Raw genomic sequence first — 21571 nt, 5'->3', positions numbered from 1 at the left:
TTTCTAGGAAACTGGGCATTATTTTTTCTCTAAGAAAATGGAGGCTGATATTCTGGATCCAGGTATATCAGATGCATGAAAAGGAAGGGACATGGAGCCAAACAGTGAACTTCCATATAGCTTCTTAATGCGATGAATAGAAGTAGACAGCCAAGGATAACCTAACAGTTGAGGAGAGCCTCTAAGATGAGAGGGTGAACAAATAAAAGAGACAAGGTAGAGAGCAGAGGGAGAAAAACAGGGTGGGCCAGAGGGGAAGGGGTATTAATCTGTTAGAAATGAAATGTTGCATCTTTAAAAGAAGAGAACACTCTTTTGAAACTCTTTCAATAAATAAGAAATAACTTTTGGAAATAAAAACTGATACCCCAAAAAAAAATTAGTGCAAAGATTGGAAGCAAAGTTGAAGCAGTTTCATAAAGACACAGATCATAGGTACTGATTATGATTTCAGTAAACTGAGGATACAGAAGACTATACTAAAAACATCCAGAAAGAGTACCTTGAAGTTACAGTCATGTCCGACTCTTTGCGACCGTGTGGACTGTAGCCTGCCAGGCTCCCCTGTCCATGGGGATTCTTCAGGCACAAATACTGGAGTGGGTTGCTATGCCCTCCTCCAGGGAATCTTCCCAACTCAAAGATTAAGCCCCAGTCTCTCACATTGCTGGCAGACTTTTTGCTATCTGAGCCACCAGGAAAGCCCAAGAATACTGGAGTGGGTAGCCTAAACCCTTCTCCAGCGTATCTTCCTGACCCAGGAATTGAACAGGGGTGTTCTGCGTTGTAGGCGGATTCTCAACGACCTAGCTACTAGGAAGAAATTGTCTAAATTTGATAAGCATATAAAAAAAAAAAACAGAGGTAAATATCAGAACTCCCTACAAGATTTGTTAGGTATAGGGAGGATCCTAATGGTTTTCTAATGTCCTTTTGTCTTGGTTGACATTTTATATAAAAATTCAGTTGAGTTATATGGTATAGAGACTATATAAATATATATATATATCAATTAATAACAACCAAATATCTAGCCATATCGTACAGCCTTTGTTTAGCTATCTTGTTCTTAACAGTGACACTGTCTTCTTCATCAGTTCAGTTCAGTCACTTAGTCGTGTCCAACTCTTTGTGACCGCATGGACTGCAGCACACCAGGCCTCCCTGTCCATCACCAACTCCTGGAGTTTACCCAAACTCATGTCTGTTGAGTCAGCGATGCCATCCAACCGTCTCATCTTCTGTCGTCCACTTTTCCTCCTGCCCTCAATCTTCCCCAGCATCAGGGTCTTTTCAGATAAGTCAGCTCTTCGCATCAGGTGGCTGAAGTATTGGAGTTTCAGATTCAACATCAGTCCTTCCAATGAACACCCAGGACTGATCTCCTTTAGGATGGACTGGTTGGATCTCCTTGCAGTCCAAGGGACTCTAAAGAGTCTTCTCCAATACCACAGTTCAAAAGCTTCAACTTAATATGCTGTCTAGGTTTGTCATAACTTTCCTTCCAAGGAGCAAGCGTCTTTTAATTTCATGGCTGCAATCACCATCTGCAGTGATTTTGGAGCCAAAAAAAATAATGTCAGCCACCATCTCCACTGGTTCCCCACCATCTCCACTGGTTCCCCATCTATTTGACATAAGTGATGGGACCAGATGCCATGATCTTCATTTTCTGAATATTGAGCTTTAAACCAACTTTTTCACTCTCCTCTTTCAGTTTCATCAAGAGGCTCTTTAGTTCTTCTTCATTTTCTGCCATTAGGGTGGTATCATCTGCATATCTGAGATTATTGATATTTCTCCTGGCAGTCTTGATTCCAACTTGTGCTTCATCCAGCCTAGTGTTTCTCATGATGTACTCTGCATATAAGTTAAATAAGCAGGGTGACAATATACAGGCTTGACATACTCCTTTCCCAATTTGGAACCAGTCTGTTGTTCCATGTCCAGTTCTAACTGTTGCTTCCTGACCTGCATACAGATTTCTCAAGAGGAAGGTCAGGTGGTCTGGTATTCTCTTCTTTTTCAGAATTTTCCACAGTTTATTGTGATCCACACAGTCAAGGCTTTGGCATAGTCAATAAAACAGAAATAGATGTTTTTCTGGAATTCTCTTGCTTTTTCAATGATCCAGCAGATGTTGGCAGTTTGATCTCTGGTTCCTCTGCCTTTTCTAAATCCAGCTTGAACATCTGGAAGTTTACGGTTCATGTACTGTTGAAACCTGGCTTGGAGAATTTTGAGCATTACTTTACTAGTGTGTGAGATGAGTGCAATTGTGTGGTAGTTTGAGCACTCTTTGACATTGCCTCTCTTTGGGATTGGAATGAAAACTGACCTTTTCCAATCCTGTGGCCACTGCTGAGTTTTCCAAATTTGCTGGCATATTGAGCATAGCACTTTCACAACGTCATCTTTTAGGATTTGAAATAGCTCACCTGGAATTCCATCACCTCCACTAGCTTTGTTTGTAGTGATGCTTCCTAAGGCCCACCTGACTTCACATTCCAGAATGTCTGGCTCTAGGTGAGTGATTACACCATCCTGATTATCTGGGGCGTGAAGATCTTTTTTGTACAGTTCTTCTGTGTATTCTTGCCACCTCTTCTTAATATCTTCTGCTTCTGTTAGGTCCATACCATTTCTGTCCTTTATTGAGCCCATCTTTGCATGAAATGTTCCCTTGGTATCTCTACTTTGCTTGAAGAGATCTCTAGTCTTTCCCATTCTCTTATTTTCCTCTGTGTCTTTGCACTGATTACTGAGAAAGGCTTTCTTACCTCTCCTTGCTATTCTTTGGAACTCTGCATTCAAATGCGTGTATCTTTCCTTTTCTCCTTTGCTTTTCACTTCTCTTCTTTTCACATCTATTTGTAGGACCTCCTCAGACAGCCATTTTGCTTTTTGACATTTCTTTTTCTTGGGGATGGTCTTGATTCCTATCTCCTCTACAATGTCACGGACCTCCATCCATAGTTCATCAGGCACTCTATCAGATCTAGTCCCTTAAATCTATTTCTCACTTCCACTGTATAATCATAAGGGATTTGATTTAGGTCATACCTGAATGGTCTAGTAGTTTCCCCCACTTTCTTCAATTTCAGTCTGAATTTAGCATAAGGAGTTCATGATCTGAGCCACAGTCATCTCCTGGTCTTGTTTTTGCTGACTGTATAGAGCTTCTCCATCTTTGGCTGCAAAGAATATAATCAGTCTGATTTTGGTGTTGGCCATCTGGTCAAGTCCATGTGTAGAGCCTTCTTTTGTGTTGTTGGAAGAGAGTGTTTGCTATGACAGAGAGTGTTTGCTATGACAAGTGCATTTTCTTGGCAAAACTCTATTAGTCTTTGCCCTGCTTCATTCCGTATTCCAAGGCCAAATTTGCCTGTTACTCCAGGCGTTTCTTGACTTCCTACTTTTGCATTCCAGTCCCCTATAATGAAAAGGACATCTTTTTTGGGTGTTAGCTCTAAAAGGTCTTGTAGGTCCTCATAGAACCATTCTACCAGCTTCTTCAGTGTTACTGCTCAGGGCATAGACTTGGATTACCGTGATATTGAATGGTTTGCCTTGGAAACGAACAGAGAACATTCTGTCGTTTTTGAGATTGCATCCAAGTACTGCGTTTTGGACTCTTGTTGACTGATGGGTACTCCATTTCTTCTAAGGGATTCCTGCCCCCAGTAGTAGATATAATGGTCATCTGAGTTAAATTCACCCATTCAAGTCCATTTTAGTTCGCTGATTCCTAGAATGTTGACGTTCACTCTTGTCATCTCACATTTGACCACTTCCAATTTGCCTTGATTCATGGGCCTAACATTCCAGGTTCCTATGCAATATTGCTCTTTACAGCATCGGACCTTACTTCTATCACCACTCACATCCACAACTGGGTGTTGTTTTTGCTTTGGCTCTGTCTCTTCATTCTTTCTGGAGTTATTTCTCCACTGATCTCCAGTAGTTCATATCATGGCCTAAAAAGTCTAATAGATTTCCTTGGTCTATTAACTTGATATCACTCTTCTTTAATGCCTTTCTTACAGAGTTATTTCTTCCTTTCCCTTTTAAAGAATCTTTCTAATTTAGCATATTGTTTCTTTTTGTTCCCTTTAAATCTAAAATATAATTTCTGGCATGCAGTTAGGATGTCTTGGGTACTGTGTACTTTGTTTCTTACATTATCTAAAACAGGGGAATTCTTTTTCTACAAATAAGTAACATGGCTGTATTAAAATACCATTGCTTTGGAAATATTTCCATAGCAGTAAGATGATTTAGAATGTGTGTTTGTGACTGAGTTGTAAAATTACTATCTGACATATGTCTTGGAAAATTCCACACATCCTGCCAGTTTTCAGTTTCTGGCACATTGACTAGAGTTTGTACATGAGGAAATCAAACCTTACTTTCCCTTGATTTACTGCCCCCTCTGATAATATGAGATTCAGTTAAATGCTTGCTAATCCTGAGTCAGATCCCATCATGGCCTTTTTGTATCTACTAGTTCTTTTGTGTGTATGTAATGGGGTAGAGCTTCCAAGCGGCTCAATGGTAGAGAATCCTCCTGCCAATGCAGGAGACACGGGTTCAGTCCTTGGGTCAGGAAGATCCCAAGGAGGAGAAAGTGGCAACCCAAAGAATAGAATAGAAGTGTGTGCTTATATTCTGGATATTGAATTGGTAGTGGATATTGATTTTGGTTAAATAAGTAGAAGTCAGGATAAAAGAAAATCTTGGAATATTTAATCAGATGTTAGAAGGCATCCAAAGCAGAAAGTTTGACCTGTTAAGTAATGTATCTGTTTTCTAAATGTATCCCTTCATTGGTGCTTTTATCTACAGATTTCTTTCTTAGGATAAATTTAGTCATGAGATGGTAATGCACTGGCAGCAGTTTGCTTCTAAAAAGCAATTATATTTCTACTAAGGACAAGATGTTGGGTGGAGGAATTACATACTTATTTGGTTTTAGGTTTATTTAGCCATACAAAAATGTTTTTCCTCTTAAGATTTTGGCAAGAAAATCTAACCAATTGGAAAAACATCTGCTGTTGGTTGAGTGAGGGAATGGCATAATCAGTAAAAATTACTTATAGGAAAAAATTGTTTTAAAAAACTCTGCAGCTTCAACTCTGGACTTCTCTATGGCAGTTCATCCTTAATCTCTCCCAGAAATTTTCTTCCCAGCAAAAGATTTTACCTATGTTGGGCTACTTCTGTATATCTCTAATTTTATTCAAATCTTTGAAATTTAGATCACAAGTCATACACTTTTTAAAAGGAGAACCTGTTTTCACAGCTTTTGCTGTTTAACAATCACTCTGAAACTTAGTGGCTTGAAACAGTTATCCGGCCTGGCAGTTCTTCTGCTAGTCACTCAAAAAGATCACTGGCAAGGCTGCAGTCCTCTGGTGGCTTGGCAGGGGCTTGAGCATCTAAGATGGCCTCACTTACAGTCTGAGATCTTGGTGTCACTATCAGCTGGTACTCTTTTTCCACAAGGCCTGTCATCATGCAGAAGGTTATCTTGGGCTTTCTAACATAGTAGCAGGAGTGTTTCAAAAATTAAAGTTTCCATTACTTGGAAATCAGTGTTATGTTCACACACACACCGTTTTTTTGTTTGTTTGCTTTTTGTTTTGGTCAGATCAAAAATCATGTGAACTCGGATGCAAAGGCTGGGAAAATAGACTCCACTTATTGAAGGGAGTACCCATTGCCAAAGGGTATTGTAGCAAGGAGATAAGATTCTTTGGAGGCCCTTATTGTAATGTTCTACCATGGTCTGCCCTTTGGCTCCAGTGATTCGCATTCTTGTCACATGCAAAGCATTCTCTCCCAAGACCTCCAAAATCTTCTCCAAAGACAAATAACCTGTAAAAATAAAAAAGTGTAAATAAACAATGGTGAATACCTGTAACTTATCATCAGTATCAAATTTAGAGGTGGATGAGGGTACTGATGCGAAGAACTGACTCTTTTGAAAAGACCCTGAGACTCGGAAAGATTGAAGGTGGGAGAAGAGGGTGACAGAGGATGAGATGGTTGGATGACATCACCGACTCCCTGGACGTGAGTTTGAGTAAACTTCAGGAGTTGGTGATGGTCAGGGAAGCCTGGCGTGCTACAGTCCATGAGGTCGCAAAGAGTCAGACTCAACTGAGCAACTGAACTGAACTGAACTGAGGGTACTTACCTGCAATTCCTCTTGATCCAGAGACTTGTGAACTAAAAAGAAAAGTTATCTGCCCCATACACTCAACATACACTGTTATTCAAAGAGATAAAATAACGGTAATATTCCCCCAAAAAGGGGGGAGTAACAGGGCTTCCCAGGCGGCACTAGTGTTAAGGAACCTGCCTGCCAGTGCAGGAGACATAAGAGACTCAGGTTCGACCCCTGGGTCAGGAAGATCCTTGGAAGAGGGCATGGCAACCCACTCCAGTATTCTTGCCTGGAGAATCTCATGGACAACGGAGCTAGCTGAGCTATGGTCATGAGGTCACAAAGAGTCGTACACGATTGAAGCAACTTAGCATGCACACATGCACGCATCAGCCCTGAAATGTAGTAGACATGTTGTCAGGGTCACATACTGCAGCTAAAACAGAGCAGAACCCTGTGTTCCTTCTCCCCCATGTCCTCTGCCTGCCTTTTGTCTGTAGAAAATCTTTAGCTGAAGAGTAAGTTTAACAGAGAATCAAGAAAATGCAGAAGCAAAGGAAAACAAACAAAACCAATAATTGTTCAGTTATTAAGCAAAGTCAAGGGCCTTAAGTTCTTCTTCATGGGCAATAAAATCAAGATGGCACTGACGAGACCACTGCATAACCAATTTCAAGATGCCTGTCAGAGTTGACTGTAGCCCCCTCCCTTGGCCTATAAACACACCTGAAACTCTACTTCAAAAGCTCTTGCCTTGGCACTTCCCTGGTGGCCTAGTGGTTAAGAATCTGCCTTGTAACACAGGGAATGTGGGTTTGATCCTTGGTTGGGGAACAAGATTGCATGTGCTGCAGGGCAACTAAGCTCGAGTGCCACAACTATTGAGCCTGGGTGCTACAGCTAGAGAGAAGCTTGCACGCTGCAATGAAAGATCTTGCATGCCGCAACTAAACCTACCGCAACCCCCAAATAAATATTTTTTAAAAGTACCAGTGAACAACCCATCCCAAACTAAATAAATCAGATAGCCAAATAAATTGGATATCTGAGGCTGGGGTCTAATAATTTAATTCAAAAAAAAAAAAAAAAAAAAAAACCTCTTGCCCACTGATTGTCAGTGGTAAGTTGGCCTTTTGACATGAGTCTACTCTGTCCCCGGGTTGCCTGCTTCTGAAATAAAGCATTTTCCTTTCCACCAACCTTGCCTCTCAAGTGTTGGCAAACAGTTGGATCTGACTTTTGGTAACACAGGAGCAGGAAATGTGCCTTGACTGGGGCCCAGTTCTACTTCCTGGGAATGGTTCCCTAATCCACTGTTCTCTGTGATTCTTAGTACTGCGTCATGAGCTCTTAACACTGCTTTCTGAGAGGTTCTCCTTTTACATAAGAAATACCTCAGGGTACTTCCTCCCTACAGAAAGTTGGGAGTCCAGAGGTCTCCTTTCATTTTAAATAGTCTCTGTCCCTTGTTGTAGTTGTACCCAGCAGGTACAACTTCCTTTAAAATTTCTGGGATTTTCTATGAATCTAATTTGTATTATTCCATGTCCCAAAAGCTACATCATTATAACTCTTTTTAAGACAGACCTCTCCCTATTTTGGTTGTGTCTGTCTGCTGTGGCATATATTCCTTCTAGCTGCTTAGAGGCCATTGTGTCTGGTTGAGTCAGCTAGGCATGGCTTTAAATTTTTCTGAATTAGAAGACAACTGCATAACCTTTGGTTTGGCAGAGTTCACATATATGATATCAAAAGTATTATCTGTTTAAAAAAAAAAAGATAAATTGGACCTTACCAAAATTAAAAATACTCTTTTTTTAAAAAGTGTTCTTTGAAAGACACCATTAAGAAATAGAAATAACACAGAATGGGAGAAAATATTTACAAGTCATAGAGTAGATAATGAATGTGTATTCAAAATATATTAATATAAAGAGCCCCTAAATCTAAGAAATTAAACAACTCAAAAGCGTAAATTATTTGAATGCACATTTCACCCAAGAAGTCATTTGAACAGCCAAAAAGCACATGAAAAGATGCCCAACAGCATTAGTAATTAGGGAGATGCAAATTGGTACCATAATAACACCCCATTCAGCTCAGTTCAGTCGCTCAGTCGTGTCCGACTCTTTGCGACCCCATGAGCCGCAGCACGCCGGGCCTCCCTGTCCATCACCAACTCCCGGAGTTTACCCAAACTCATGTCCATTGAGTTGGTGATGCGATCTAACCATCTCACCTTGTGCTCCCCTTCTCCTCCTGCCTTCAATCTTTCCCAACATCAGGGTCTTTTCAAATGAGTCAGCTCTTCGCATCACGTGGTGCCAAGTATTGGAGTTTCAGCTTCAACATCAGTCCTTCCAGTGAACACCCAGGACTGATTTCCTTTAGGATGGACTGGTTTGACCTCCTTTCAGTCCAAGGGACTCAAGAGTCTTCTCCAACACCACAGTTCAAAAGCATCAATTCTTCTGTGCTCAGCCCTCTTTATAGTCCAACACTCACATCCATACATGACCACTGGAAAAACCATAGCCTTGACTAGACGGACCTTTGTTGGCAAAGTAATGTCTCTGCTTTTTAATATGCTGTCTAGGTTGGTCGTAACTTTCTTTCCAAGGAGCAAGCGTCTTTTAATTTCATGGCTGCAGTCACCATCTGCGGTGATTTTAGAGCCCCCCCAAATAAATTAGACTAGCTGAAATAAAGTCAACATGAGACTTCCATAGAGGTCCAGTGATTAAGACTCCTTGTTTCCATTGCAGGGTTCGATCCCTGTTTGGAGATCCCAAATGCCCTGTATGGTAAGATACGGACAGACTGGAAACCTTATACATTGCTGGTGGGAATATAAAATGGTACAGCTACTTTGGATATCAATTTAAAAGTTTAAAATAAACTTAACCATATGATACAAGCCATAAACTCTCCATTTTAGATTTTATCCAAGAGAAATGGGAACCTATCTCAACCCAAAGCAAGTGTAACAACTCAAATGTTAGCTAGGAATGAATAAACAAAATTTGTAATTTCATATGCTGAAATACTATTCAGCAATAAAAAGGAATGAACTACTAGTACATGCTACAACATAGATGAACTTCAAAAACACGCAGAATAAAAGAAGCCACGTCCAAAAAATTGCATTATTTTATGATTCTATTTTTTTTAATGCTCATAAAGGAAAATCTACAGAGACAGAAAGCAGATGAGTAGTTACTTAAAGATTGATTGCTGATGGGCATGAATGATATTTTGGGGATGTTGGAATTCATCAAAACTGAGTGGTAGTGATGGTCTGACGGCTTTGTAAATTTACTAAAAATCATTGCAGTGTACACTGAAAACCAGTGAATTTTATGCTATGTGAATTATGCCCTAATAAAGCTGCTAAAATTTCTGTATACAGATGAAATACCATACTGGTGAAAACTTTGCAATTATTACAACTTTTTTTTAAGGAAGGGGATAATAAGTTGAGTATCCAAACTTTTTTCTTCATGTGTTTTACTTGTTATATTTTATAATATTACTGTTATATTTTGTAATATTATTCAGTCTGTTGCTGAAATAAATTCATGTTATTTGCACGTTATTTGATGAATTTAGAGTAACATTCAATTTATTAAATTTCTTTTTCCCTCCCCTCCTCTCATCTCCCTTCCCAACCATATCCCTCTGTTTCCTTTGTCTCCCTTCCCCTCCCCTCCACCACCGAGATAGATATGAAGTGAACAAAGCATGGAGGTCTGCTGTGAATTTACAGTCAGAAAATATTTCCTGATCTGTTTAGTAAAAATGACATTCATTGGTTCAGGAATTTATAGGCATTGTGTTGTTCACTAACTGTACTGTGGTGAACTGAACGGACAAGGCCCCCTTCGTCATTATATCAGAGCTTACAGTCTTATATATTGGACACCATACCAGCCCAGGGTGCTTTGGGATTTTATCTGAGAAGGGAACAGTCACATCCAGTTAGGATGATTGGAAAAGGTTTCATGACACAGATAACATGTCCAGTGGGCGTTAATCGATTTCTATTGACAGAATAGGCAAGTTTGGTTGCACGGGTGCTCTTGAGAAGATAACATGAACAAAAAGCACAGAGCCTGTTTGAAGAGAAGTATGTGGTCCTTCGTTCTTATTTTAGTTCTGTTTTCCTTCTCTTGGTCATACTGTAATTGCTATCTGTAATTAAAAGTTACTGCGATTTATAAAATGTACCATTATTTTATATATCACACACAAAAAAGCTTTTGATTTTGATTGTAAGATGATTCCTAAATTCAGAAACTTTAAAATGTGAAAAAAGAATCTTAAAAATTTTTAATTGTGGAAAAATATATATAAAAATTGCCACCCTGTACTTTTTAAAGTGTACAATACATTCAGTATTGTGCAACTGAATTAAATGACTTAAATATTATAGGAGTTAATTTTTCTCTTATATGTAAGTCCAGAAGTATGGTGTCTCTGTAGTCATCTGCAGGCTTTTTCTAGTTTTCTGCTTATCTCTAAACTGTAGTCTTCAGCTTCATGATACAAGATGGAGTTCAGTCATCCTGACCACATTTCAAACAGCATAATTGAGGAAGGAGTAAAGAAGGGGCACACCCTCTCTCATTAAGGACACTCCAAGCCCCCTGATACTGTACACATCACTTTTTCTTATATCCCATTGGCCAGAATGTAATGGGAAATAAAGTCTTCTTTCCACACAGCCATGTGTTAGCTAAAATATGGGAGTTCTGTTACTCTAGACGTGTAGAAAGGATATTGGGGGATACTAGTAATCTGTGCCAAAATGCATATTAAACTTTTATTTCCTCTATAATGCTTGAATAATATAGGTCAGACCTTTTAATTTCTGGGTTTTGGAGTTGTTAGCTATACTTTACTTTAATCAGCAGGGGTCACTGTTGAGAAAGTGTTTCTTTTCCTATTTCCTTTATTAAACCCAGTTGCCATTTCCCACTCAGATCCTGGATTTAAAACCTCTTGAATTGGTTTCCTGTGTCTTTGTTGTGTGCTGAGCATTTAAATTCATTGTTTTAGTAAACTAATTCCCAAAGTTTGCCAAAGATTTCAAAACTGATCAGGAAAGCTAAAATAATAGCCAAAAAATGCTTCTTCATACTATTCAGGAGCTCTTTGTTATAATTACAGTTTATAAAAAGTAGTTTCACAATTAATATCTCTTAACTAGGTAATTTATAGAAAAACAATTACAGTTTTATACAAAGCAGTAATAAATGTTAATGTATGACAAACCAAATCACTTAGATTTTTTAAAACCTGGATATATAAGAATGCCCTATCCCTATATACAAGGGATATATTTATATCCCTTATATAAATATATAAGAATGTCCCTCCCTGTAACAGGAGGGCTGTTACAGTGTCTGTTTAGGGGATGATGTCCTATCTTGAAACAAATAATTGAGAGAGAATATTATAGTTGCCCTCATGTTCCCCCACCACCCCCATACCCACATCCTTGTAATTGTTTGCAGACAGATTATTAAAATATGTAATTATATATCCCTGATGACTCAGACGGTGAAGAATTTGCCTGCAGTGCAGGAGATGTAGGTTCAGTCCCTGAGTCTAGAAGATCGTCTGGAGAAGGGAATGGCAACCCTCTCCAATATTCTTGCCTGGAGAATTCTATGGACAGCAGAGTGTGGTGGCTGTAGTCCATGGGGTCACAAAGAGTTGGACATGACTGAGCAACTAACACTGTATATCCGCACATTAATATGAAATGAGATAACTAAGAATGTCAGATGTTTGAACAGTGACTTCTCTAAAACAATAATATCTAAAACCTTCACAAATTTTTCTAATTAATTATATCCTTGGTCTAATTGGTTTTGACATCTTTATATGTTGTATGAGAAATCTAGAGTTTGGATTCAGCTGAAATAGTAAGATGTCTAAAACATTCTGTTGCTTCTGTGAAGTATTTACTTTATAAACAGTATCATGAACTAGAGTGGAAGCCATTTGAATTTTCTAGAAAACATCTAAAATTAATGTGTGTCTACCTCTAGGATTATTTTCTAAGTTCCATTGCTATGTCACTTTAAATAATAAAATATTCTGACTCTGTGTTAGAACTATGATTTCATAAGTTCTGGGGTCCTCAATCCTTTTTTTCTGGTCCATTGATTCTCAGACTTCAGGAAGCATCAGTATCACCTGGAGGGCTTGTTAAAGTACAGGTTGCCTCTCTTTTCCCTCCACCACATCTGGCACCCTGTTTCTGATGCTGTAGATCTGGGGTACAACCCAAGAACTTGCATTTCTAACAAGGTCCTGTGTGATGCTGATGCAGTTATTTGACCACAGTTTGTGAACCATTGATCTTTCTCTACTTGGAGTAGGTTCCCAGGTACTCCCAGAACACTATTCCTTTTCTTCTTTACTTTTTCATATACCTCATGTTGATATAGACACAACAGCGTTTGGCCTATTTAGGCTGAAGAAGTGAAGTGAAAGTCACTCAGTCGTGTCCGACTCTTTGCGACCCCATGGAGTATATAGTCCATGGAATTCTCCCAGCCAGAATAGTGGAGTGGGTAGCCGTTCCCTTCTCCAGGGGATCTTCCCGACCCAGGAATCAAACTGGGGTCTCCTGCAATGCAGGCAGATTCTTTACCAACTGAGCTACTAGGGAAGCCCATTTAGGCTAACTTAGGGGGAAAATTTTTTGATTTTTGTTCCTTTTTTAAAAAAAAATCTAGAGTTGTACAAGTTGTGTGAACAATACCTAGCAGATTTATATTTTTTATCAGTTTAATTATTGTCTATATTCAAGTGAGCAGAAAGTGCCTTGCTGGGTATTCAATTAAATACTTTGAATATACAAGATAAAGAGTTCAGCATTTCTACTATAAAAGCGATTATCTTTTATATTTTCTGGATTTGAGTTGGGCATAGTCTGTTATATTGGGTGCTTTAGTGATATTTTATACTTAAAAATTTAATTTTTTCCAAAGATCTCAAGCTTAAGATACATGTTGTATGCTAAGAAGTCCCCCAGGCAGGTGTCAACTTTTGATACATTTAGCTGTCTTTGCAAGATATTGTTATTTATGTCATCAACCCTAGATTATTCAGGGTACACTTTATAACTCCTTCGTGCATTCTTTCCCGTAAGTGTACCTAGAGAAGAATGATGATGGAACTTCCCTAGCAGTGCACTGGTTAAGACTCCATGCTTCCACTGCAGGGGGCGTATGTTGGATCCCTGCTGGGGGAAACTAAAATCCTGCATGGTGTGGCCAAAAAAAAATGAATAATCATAATAGTCAAGAGTCTTAGAAAATTAGAAACTGTGAAATTTGAGATTTGTTTAGGAGGAAGTGTGATGACTTCATTTTGAAAGACTGTTTTACCAAAAAGGAGTATGATTTTTTTCTTAGTAACTTCCATTAATGGATAGAGATTTTAGGGAAGCAGATTTTTCTTTGATGTCAGGTAATTTCCTAAAGCATGTGATTGTCAGTCAGTAGCTTTATTATAACATAGTGTGTTTGCTACACTGAAACTTAGTAGATGATCCAGCTTTCCATCAGCAACTCTGTAGCTTCTTTAAAATTCCTTTTTTCTCCAGCTTTTTTTTTCATTTCCTATAATCTTACAGAGATCTGTATCGTCTTTTACTTCAACTATAATTTTAACGTATTTCTAGCTTATCTCCTTGATGCCAGCCCAAATTTAGTATTTGCTTATTTCCGTGTTCCTCATTGTAGAGGAGGAACCCTTAAGTACAGAGCTAATATCTTACTATCTTTGTATTTAATTGCCTAGAAAGGTGCCTAATACTTACAAGATGTTCAGTAAATGTTCACTGTGTGAAGTCAAGAGGCATCTATGTGATACTTAATAGCAGGGACTGAACATACTCCTCAGTTTCAGTGATATGTGTGTTGTCTTTCCTGACTTTTTATTGGATATATAGGTATTTTATTTTTAATGTAGCTTACTAGACAAACTTATAGTGGAAGAAATTGTGGGTCTGTTTAAAAATACCCATTGTGAGTTATTTCATTAATTTGAGTGATCCTTTGTGCATCCAGAATGCATATGGTTGTGGTTATGAAGCACTATTAGTTTTCTGCATGATTCATAAAACTTGAAGGAGAATGTTCCCTATCCTAGGTTTCTGAACAACTCCATGAACAAATAAATATGAGTTAGATCTGAAAAATAACCTTGCCTTAAGGTTTTTCAAATGGTCACTCTGTACTGATACAATTTTAAGCAAGTAAATTTTTTGTACCTCGGTTTCCTTGTATGTAAAATGAAGATTAAGGGTCATAAGAAGATTTGATACATTAATACATGAAAAAGACTAAAAATAGCACCTGGCACATAATATCATCCTTCTGGCTGCTATTAGTTAATTTTTCTCTAAAGATAAAGATAGCAAATTAAATGTCTCAGACATTTTTTAGCCTAAGGAGTTTCTGAAAATATGACTTTGGTTTATAACATCCATTGTGGTTATTCTCTTCTCTCCTAAGAGGATTACCTCTAAACTGTTGAAGTGAAGTCGCTCAGTCGTGTCCAACTCTTTGCAACCCCGTGGATTGTAGCCTACAAGGCTCCTCGGTCCAGGCAAGAGAACTGGCTTGAGTTGCCATTTCCTTCTCCAGGGGATCTTCCCTACCCAGGGATCGAACCCGGGTCTCCCACATTGTAGGCAGATGCTTTACCATCTGAGCTACCAGGTGGTAGTCTAAACTGTTGAGTTAAACATAATACAATGTTAAGTAGCACTTGACACAATGATTTTGTTTTTGCAGATGTTCTCAAATAGCGATGAAGCTGTAATCAATAAAAAACTTCCCAAAGAACTCCTATTACGGTAAGTCTAACTTTATGATGGTTTTTTTGTTTTGTATCACATTTGCCTGTTTAAAATAATCTTAAGAGTTTTTGCTCATTTTTGTGTATCTTTAGGATCTGGATTATCTGAATTTTAAAATTTATTGATGCCTTTATTAAACAGTCTTATCCTAGGAATTACGGCCTTTTAAAAAGTTGCTTGAAACTTTCCTCTATTACACTCGGGATTTTATTAGAATAGCATGACTGAAAAAAGCACATTGTCTTTGCAAAATGTTAGAAGTTACTGTGTTCAGGGGCATCTTCTTGGTCATAGCTGGTACTGCTATCTAGCCCATAACCAGTCCCTACTTCAGGATGAAAAATATCTCGCTCTAGTGCTGGTAAAGAGTATTTCTGGCATTCCTAAGTATTTGCATGCTGAGTCCTCCACTAGATTGCAAGATCCTTGGAAGCAGGGATTAAATCCTAGGACTTAAACTTTGAAAATGCTAAGGAAAAAAAAAAAGAAGAACTGAATTCAACTTGAAATGGATTTTTTCCATGAAAGTAAAACATACATATGAGCTGATTGACTATAGTTGAAAAAACATCCTAGACTACCAGAGCCATTGGAAAATGCACTCTGAATATCTTTGAGTATGCCATAAATTTCAGTGAAATTTTAGCTATCTTAAAGAAGAATGTATTTAAATTAGGTTATGTTCTTCATTGTTCCCATAAACTGAGTACGTTAGGTTATGTTCTTCATTGTTACCATAAACTGAGTACGTTAGGTTACGTTCTTCATTGTTCCCATAAACTGAGTACGTTAGGTTATGTTCTTCATTGTTACCATAAACTGAGTACGTTAAGACACACTTATTTTTAATATTGGGCTTCCCAGGTAGTGCTCCCTGCCAATGCAGGAGACTCAAGAGACGCAGGTTCGATCCTTGGTTTGGGAAGATCCCCTGGAGTGGGAAATGGCAACCCACTCTAGTACTCTTGCCTGGAAAATTCCATGGACAGAGGAGCCTAGCAGGCTACAATCCATGGGGCAGCAAAGGGTCGGCTATGACTGAGCAATCATGCTGTGATCATACTGTGTTTATGTTTTTATATTTTATTAGAGTTTTTCTGTTTTTGTCATGAAACTCAGATTCCTTACAGTGGTCTATGAGACCTCTCATGTTGTGACAGGGGAATAATATGATCTGGTTTATATTTTTAAAGCATTAGCCTGGGTACTGTGTGCCAGCCAGATTGGGAGATTGGAGTGGAAAGCAATAAGAAGGCTATTAAAGAAATACAGGCAAGAAATGAGGGTGACACGGATAACATCTTCTGTAATTCTTTACACTGCACCATTGCCTGCCCTGGCCCTTTCTAACTTTAGACACCGTTTCTCATTCCCCTCCCACTCCCTCCCCTCTTTTCCTTTTTTAGATATAATTGACATATAATCTATTAGTTTCAGGTATATAACATAATGATTTGATATTTGTATATATTGCAAAATGGCGGTCCAGTGGCTAAGACTCCATGCTTCCACTGCTGAGGGTACAGGTTCAATCCTGGTTGGGAATTAAGATCCTGGATCCCACATGGTGCAGCAAAAAAACAATAATAATATATGCAGCAAAAAATAATATATTGCAAAATTATCACCACAGTAAATCTAGTTAATATCCATCACAACCCATAGTTAAAAATTTGTTGGGTTTTTTGTTGTTACTGGTTTAGCTTCTTTTAGAAGCTTGTGCTTCTTCCAGCTCAGCGTTTCTCATGATGTACTCTGCATATAAGTTAAATAAGCAGGGTGACAATATACAGCCTTCACGTACTCCTTATCCTATTTGGAACCAGTCTGCTGTTTCATGTCCAGTTCTAACTGTTGCTTCCTGACCTGCACATAGGTCTCTCAAGAGGCAGGTCAGGTGGTCTGGTATTCCCATCTCTTTGAGAATTTTCCACAGTTTATTGTGATCCACACAGTCAAAGGCTTTGGCATAGTCAATAAAGCAGAAATAGATGTTTTACTGGAACTCTCTTGCTTTTTCAGTGATCCAGCAGATGTTGGCAATTTAATCTCTATTCCTCTGCCTTTTCTAAAACCAGCTTGAACATCTGGAAGTTCACGGTTCACGTATTGCTGAAGATTGCTGAGATTATATGGTAGATCTATCTTTACTTAAGAATCTCATACTGTTTTCTGTAACGTCTGTACCAATTTACATTCCCACCAACTGTGTATGAGGGTTCTCTTTTCTCCACATCCTCACCAACACTTGTTATTTCTTATCTTCTTGATAATAGCCATAGGGGAGTGTTAATATCTCACTGTGGTTTTGATTTAGTCACTGTTTTGCCTTTGCTCTGTTAACTGTTGATGAACTGTAAGGCCTATAGTTGCTAAAACAGATAGTACTGGGGGGAAGACTGGATAAAGAGGAATTCCTATATCAACCAGTTTTTGTTACCACAAACAACTCCTGAATCTCAGTGGCTTTTTCTTACCATTACCTGAAGCTATGGGTTGACTGATTTGTCTTTCAGGCAATGGGTCAACTTTTTGTTTAAACCAATTAAGCCAAATAGAAAATTGTGTGATATCTTTGAAATTACACTAAACAGGAGCCAGTTAGTTAGTGTAAATATTAATGAATTCTGTCCAGGGCATTTGTAATTTTTTTGAAATTCATTAAATGTAATATTTCCTTAGGAAACTTAAATAGCCTAATAAATATCTTGTGGGAGATACGTTAAGCCTATGTACTGTTACTCATTTTTGTCCACTAATTTTAGCCTCCATTGATGTTACCTGAAACAGTTACTATTGTTATGTTTGCCATGGTTTTATATTTTCATAATTCTTCCTGTATTTATTAATTAGAATTCTACTGTAAGGAAGACCCTTCACATCTGTTATGTTTATTTATTCAGTTATTTATAATGGTATAGACTTCTGGATATGTGTTTTATTTTATGAGTTATATTGTTACTGTCATTACTTATTGGTCAGATTTTTTGTGTGGCTTCTAAATTTGTGGGTGTGTGTATTTGGAATTTCATACCATGTCTGTGTATTAGCTGTTTTAAAAAATACAGTTTAATAAGTAGCATAGACTATTTGGCTTGGTTAGCTTTTTAAGTTACATATTACATTATTTGGTGCAACATGTATCAGTCTACAAGGGGAAAACTTGTGTTGCTAGGGCCAAATTCAGTGCCACAGCCAATTTACCAATGAATTAAGGAAGTGTTCTTGTTTTTTCTTAGCTGTAGTTTACTTTAACTTAGTGATTTTCCTCCTTTCCTTTTGAAACAAAGTTTATTAGTAATGCTCCAGCAGGCTGGAATCCACTGCTTGCATAATGTGAAATTCAGTTAGCAGAATTGACAGTACTTCCTTTCAGAGCAGAACCATGTGCATATCTTTAGGAGTACCTCTTGAAAAATGAATGTCAGTGTTTATAAGACAGAGACTCTTCTGTTTTCCAAGAGCTAATGTAAAGTGACTTGTTTCTCAGGATTCCTTCTGAGAATGATATTGATAACTGTAAAAATAACAGGAGTCGTAAGTAAGACTGTTTGAACCCACACATGCCCTTTTAGCTATGAAACAGAATGAAGTTTCAGAATGAGGATTATCATTATTTACAAGAATCTGAAACTTTTTTCATTAATTTTTCAACTCTTGGGGTGTTGACTCATAATTATCATGTAATATGTTATGTGTATATATGAGTTGGTAGATGAATTTTCTGAAGTTAGATGGAAAGAATGAATTGGCTGGAGTTGTTTGTCTAAATAATCATGCTGTATTGGGTCCCCTGGAGTACTCCTAAGTTTGATGATTTTCTGGGAGGACTCAAGGCTCAGCATATAGTCATACTTAGAGCTATGATTTATTACAGGGAAAAGATACAAAGCAGAGTCCGCCCGTATGTCTGTCCAATGTATTGTACTCTTTTCCTCCTAGTAAATAAAACTTCACTTGTTTCACTTAAAAAAAAAAAAAAGCCTGAATGGAGTGAAAGAGGAAACCAGGTTTTGCCTTTAAGAGTCCTTTCCCAGTGGAGTCACACAGGGTGTGCTTAATTCCTCCAAAAATAAGTTACAACAAAAAAGTAAAATGTCTACCAGGGAAGCTTATCAGGGAATAGTGGGAAACCTCTGCAATCCAAATTCTCAAATGCCATCCAAGATGCAGCAGTGCAAGCAACATTTGAAGGGCCTTTCTAATAAGGATAGGCCTGCTATGTGAACTCTTTTCTGTATACATGCTGTCTTATTATATTCTATTCCAGGAAGCTTACAACACTGATAATATCTAGTATTTTCATTCACTTTAATTGCCAGGAGTTCAGGGTGGATAGGGGAGTGTGTTTTCTTACTTTTAAGGGCATAATGGTTAGAAACATCAGCTCTGAAATCTCAACACCTGCATTTTGTCATTTACTAGCTGTAAACTGAAGATTTTAGTACCTACCTTTTAGGAAAGTACTAAAATCCTCCCTAGTGACTTAGTGGTAAGGACTTCGCCTGCCAGTGCAGGAGAGGCAGGTTCGATCCCCTGGATTGAGAAGATCCCCTGGGGAAAGAAATGGCGAGTTACAGTCCATGGAGTCTTGAAAGATTTGAACACGACTTGGCAACTAAACAACAAACAAGGATCCAAAGGGTTGATAAATATGAAGTTCTTACTAGAAAGAGTGCCCAGCACATAGGAAGTGCAATAAAGTGTCATGTATATTACTGTTAATTCTATTTTTTACTCATAGACCATAAAATGATGTGACTAGATACTCAGACTACCAAAAGTGATCATCTCTCACCTTTAAGATGCATTGGCAGATGTTCCTGAATCAAAGAACAGAAAAACAATATTGCTCTTACTGACCATTTCATTTTCTAGTCTTCTCAATTATCCAGAACAAATCAGAGAAACAGAAAGCAAGCTGGAAGATCAAATGTGCATTTTACTTAAAGGATACATGCCAGCCGTTTCTCAGTTCCCATTTACTCTTTATTTTTTTCGTTAAACACGGTTAACACAAATTCAATTATGAATATCAGTAAATATGGGATCAGAAGAGTTATGTTGATAGAGGGTCCACTGAGTTTATTATTAGCAATCTGACAATAAGAGAGAATATATAAAAACTAATTTTAAAAGCAAACTTTTCTGGTGGTTCACTGTTTAGAGCTCTGAGCTTCCAGTTCAGGGGGCATCCGGTTGGAGAACTGAGATTCTGTGTGCTGCACAGTGTGGCTTAAAAAAGGAAAGAAAACAAGAAAGAAAAAAAAAGAAAACCAACAAAAACAAACATGTAGGATTGAGAAGAGTAGTGGTTCCCAGATGAGAAAGGGTGGTGGGAAAGGTATAAAGGGGGTCAACTGTATGGTGAATTAATAGAAAATAAATTTTGGGTGGTGAGCATGTTGTAGGGTATACAGAAGTAGAAATACAGTGTTCTACACATGAGACTTATACAGTGTTATAAATCAGAGTTACATCAATTAAAAATAGTAACATTCAAAAATATTACAGTACAGGGTTGTTTATTTAATGAAGAGAAGTTTTTTTAGTGACTTAGTTACTCGTGAGGATTTCACTGAATAGAAAGATAATTGATGTTCTTTATGAAAGCCACGAGATATCAAAAAATAATTAAATTATGTCCCCTTAAACCTTTTGGGGGGCAGGGGTTCAGGTGATACATTTTGTTTCATACTGATTTTTAACACAGTAATTTTTAACACAGTTACATATATGACTCTTTATAAACATAAGCATATGTTTAGGCTGTTTTTTCCCATACCATGTATATATGATGCATTTTCATTTGAGTTTGCTACTGCAATTTCCTTGGTGAGAGAATAAAAGATGTATGTTTTTATTCTACATTAGCAGAATGCTGAAGTTCAGTAATGAGGCCTCATTCTTGTCCTTTGTAGTCCTTCAGCTTTCTTTCTTTCTTTTAAAGGATTTGCTTCTGTAGAGCAGTTTTAGGTTTACAGTGACATGAGAGGAAGGTACAGAGGTTTCTCACGTGCCCCTTCACACATGCAGGCCTCCACCCCCATTATCAACATAACCCACCAGAATGTTTTTTGTTTATTTGTTTGTTTGCCAAAGATGAACCTATATTAACACCTTCAGCTCAGTTCAGTCGCTCAGTCGTGTCCGACTCTTTGCAACCCCATGAATCACAGCACACCAGGCCTCCCTGTCCATCACCAACTCCCGGAGTTCACTCAGACTCATCCTTCGAGTCAGTGATGCCATCCAGCCATCTCATCCTCTCTCGTCCCCTTCTCCTCCTGCCCTCAATCCCTCCCAGCATCAGAGTCTTTTCCAATGAGTCAACTCTTCGCATGAGGTGGCCAGAGTACTGGAGTTTCAGCTTCAGCATCATTCCCTCCAAAAAAATCCCTGGGCTGATCTCCTTCAGAATGGACTGGTTGGATCTCCTTGCAGTCCAAGGGACTCTCAAGAGTCTTCTCCAACACCACAGTTCAAAAGCATCAATTCTTCGGCGCTCAGCCTTCTTCACA

The 21571-nt window shown here is 38.2% G+C and overlaps 1 protein-coding gene across 5 annotated transcripts in view; it reads left to right on the top strand.

Annotated features, from left to right (window-relative positions):
• Window positions 1-21571, top strand: part of FBXL20 (F-box and leucine rich repeat protein 20) — a 105341-nt gene that overhangs the window by 40389 nt on the left and 43381 nt on the right. For all 5 annotated transcript variants that reach the window (XR_009731373.1, XR_009731372.1, XM_061391631.1 and 2 more), the window contains exon 2: window positions 14986-15047. Coding sequence is in view for 3 of the 5 variants with exons in the window: in XM_061391631.1 (XP_061247615.1) it covers window positions 14986-15047 (62 nt within the window). In the remaining 2 variants the exon portion in view is untranslated. The remainder of the gene's footprint in view (window positions 1-14985; window positions 15048-21571) is intronic.

This window comes from Bos javanicus, chromosome 19 (assembly GCF_032452875.1).
Source record: "Bos javanicus breed banteng chromosome 19, ARS-OSU_banteng_1.0, whole genome shotgun sequence".
Taxonomy (NCBI): Eukaryota; Metazoa; Chordata; class Mammalia; order Artiodactyla; family Bovidae; genus Bos; species Bos javanicus.
The sequence above is the reverse complement of the archived record's forward strand: the minus strand, read 5'-3'. Positions and strand labels throughout refer to the sequence as shown.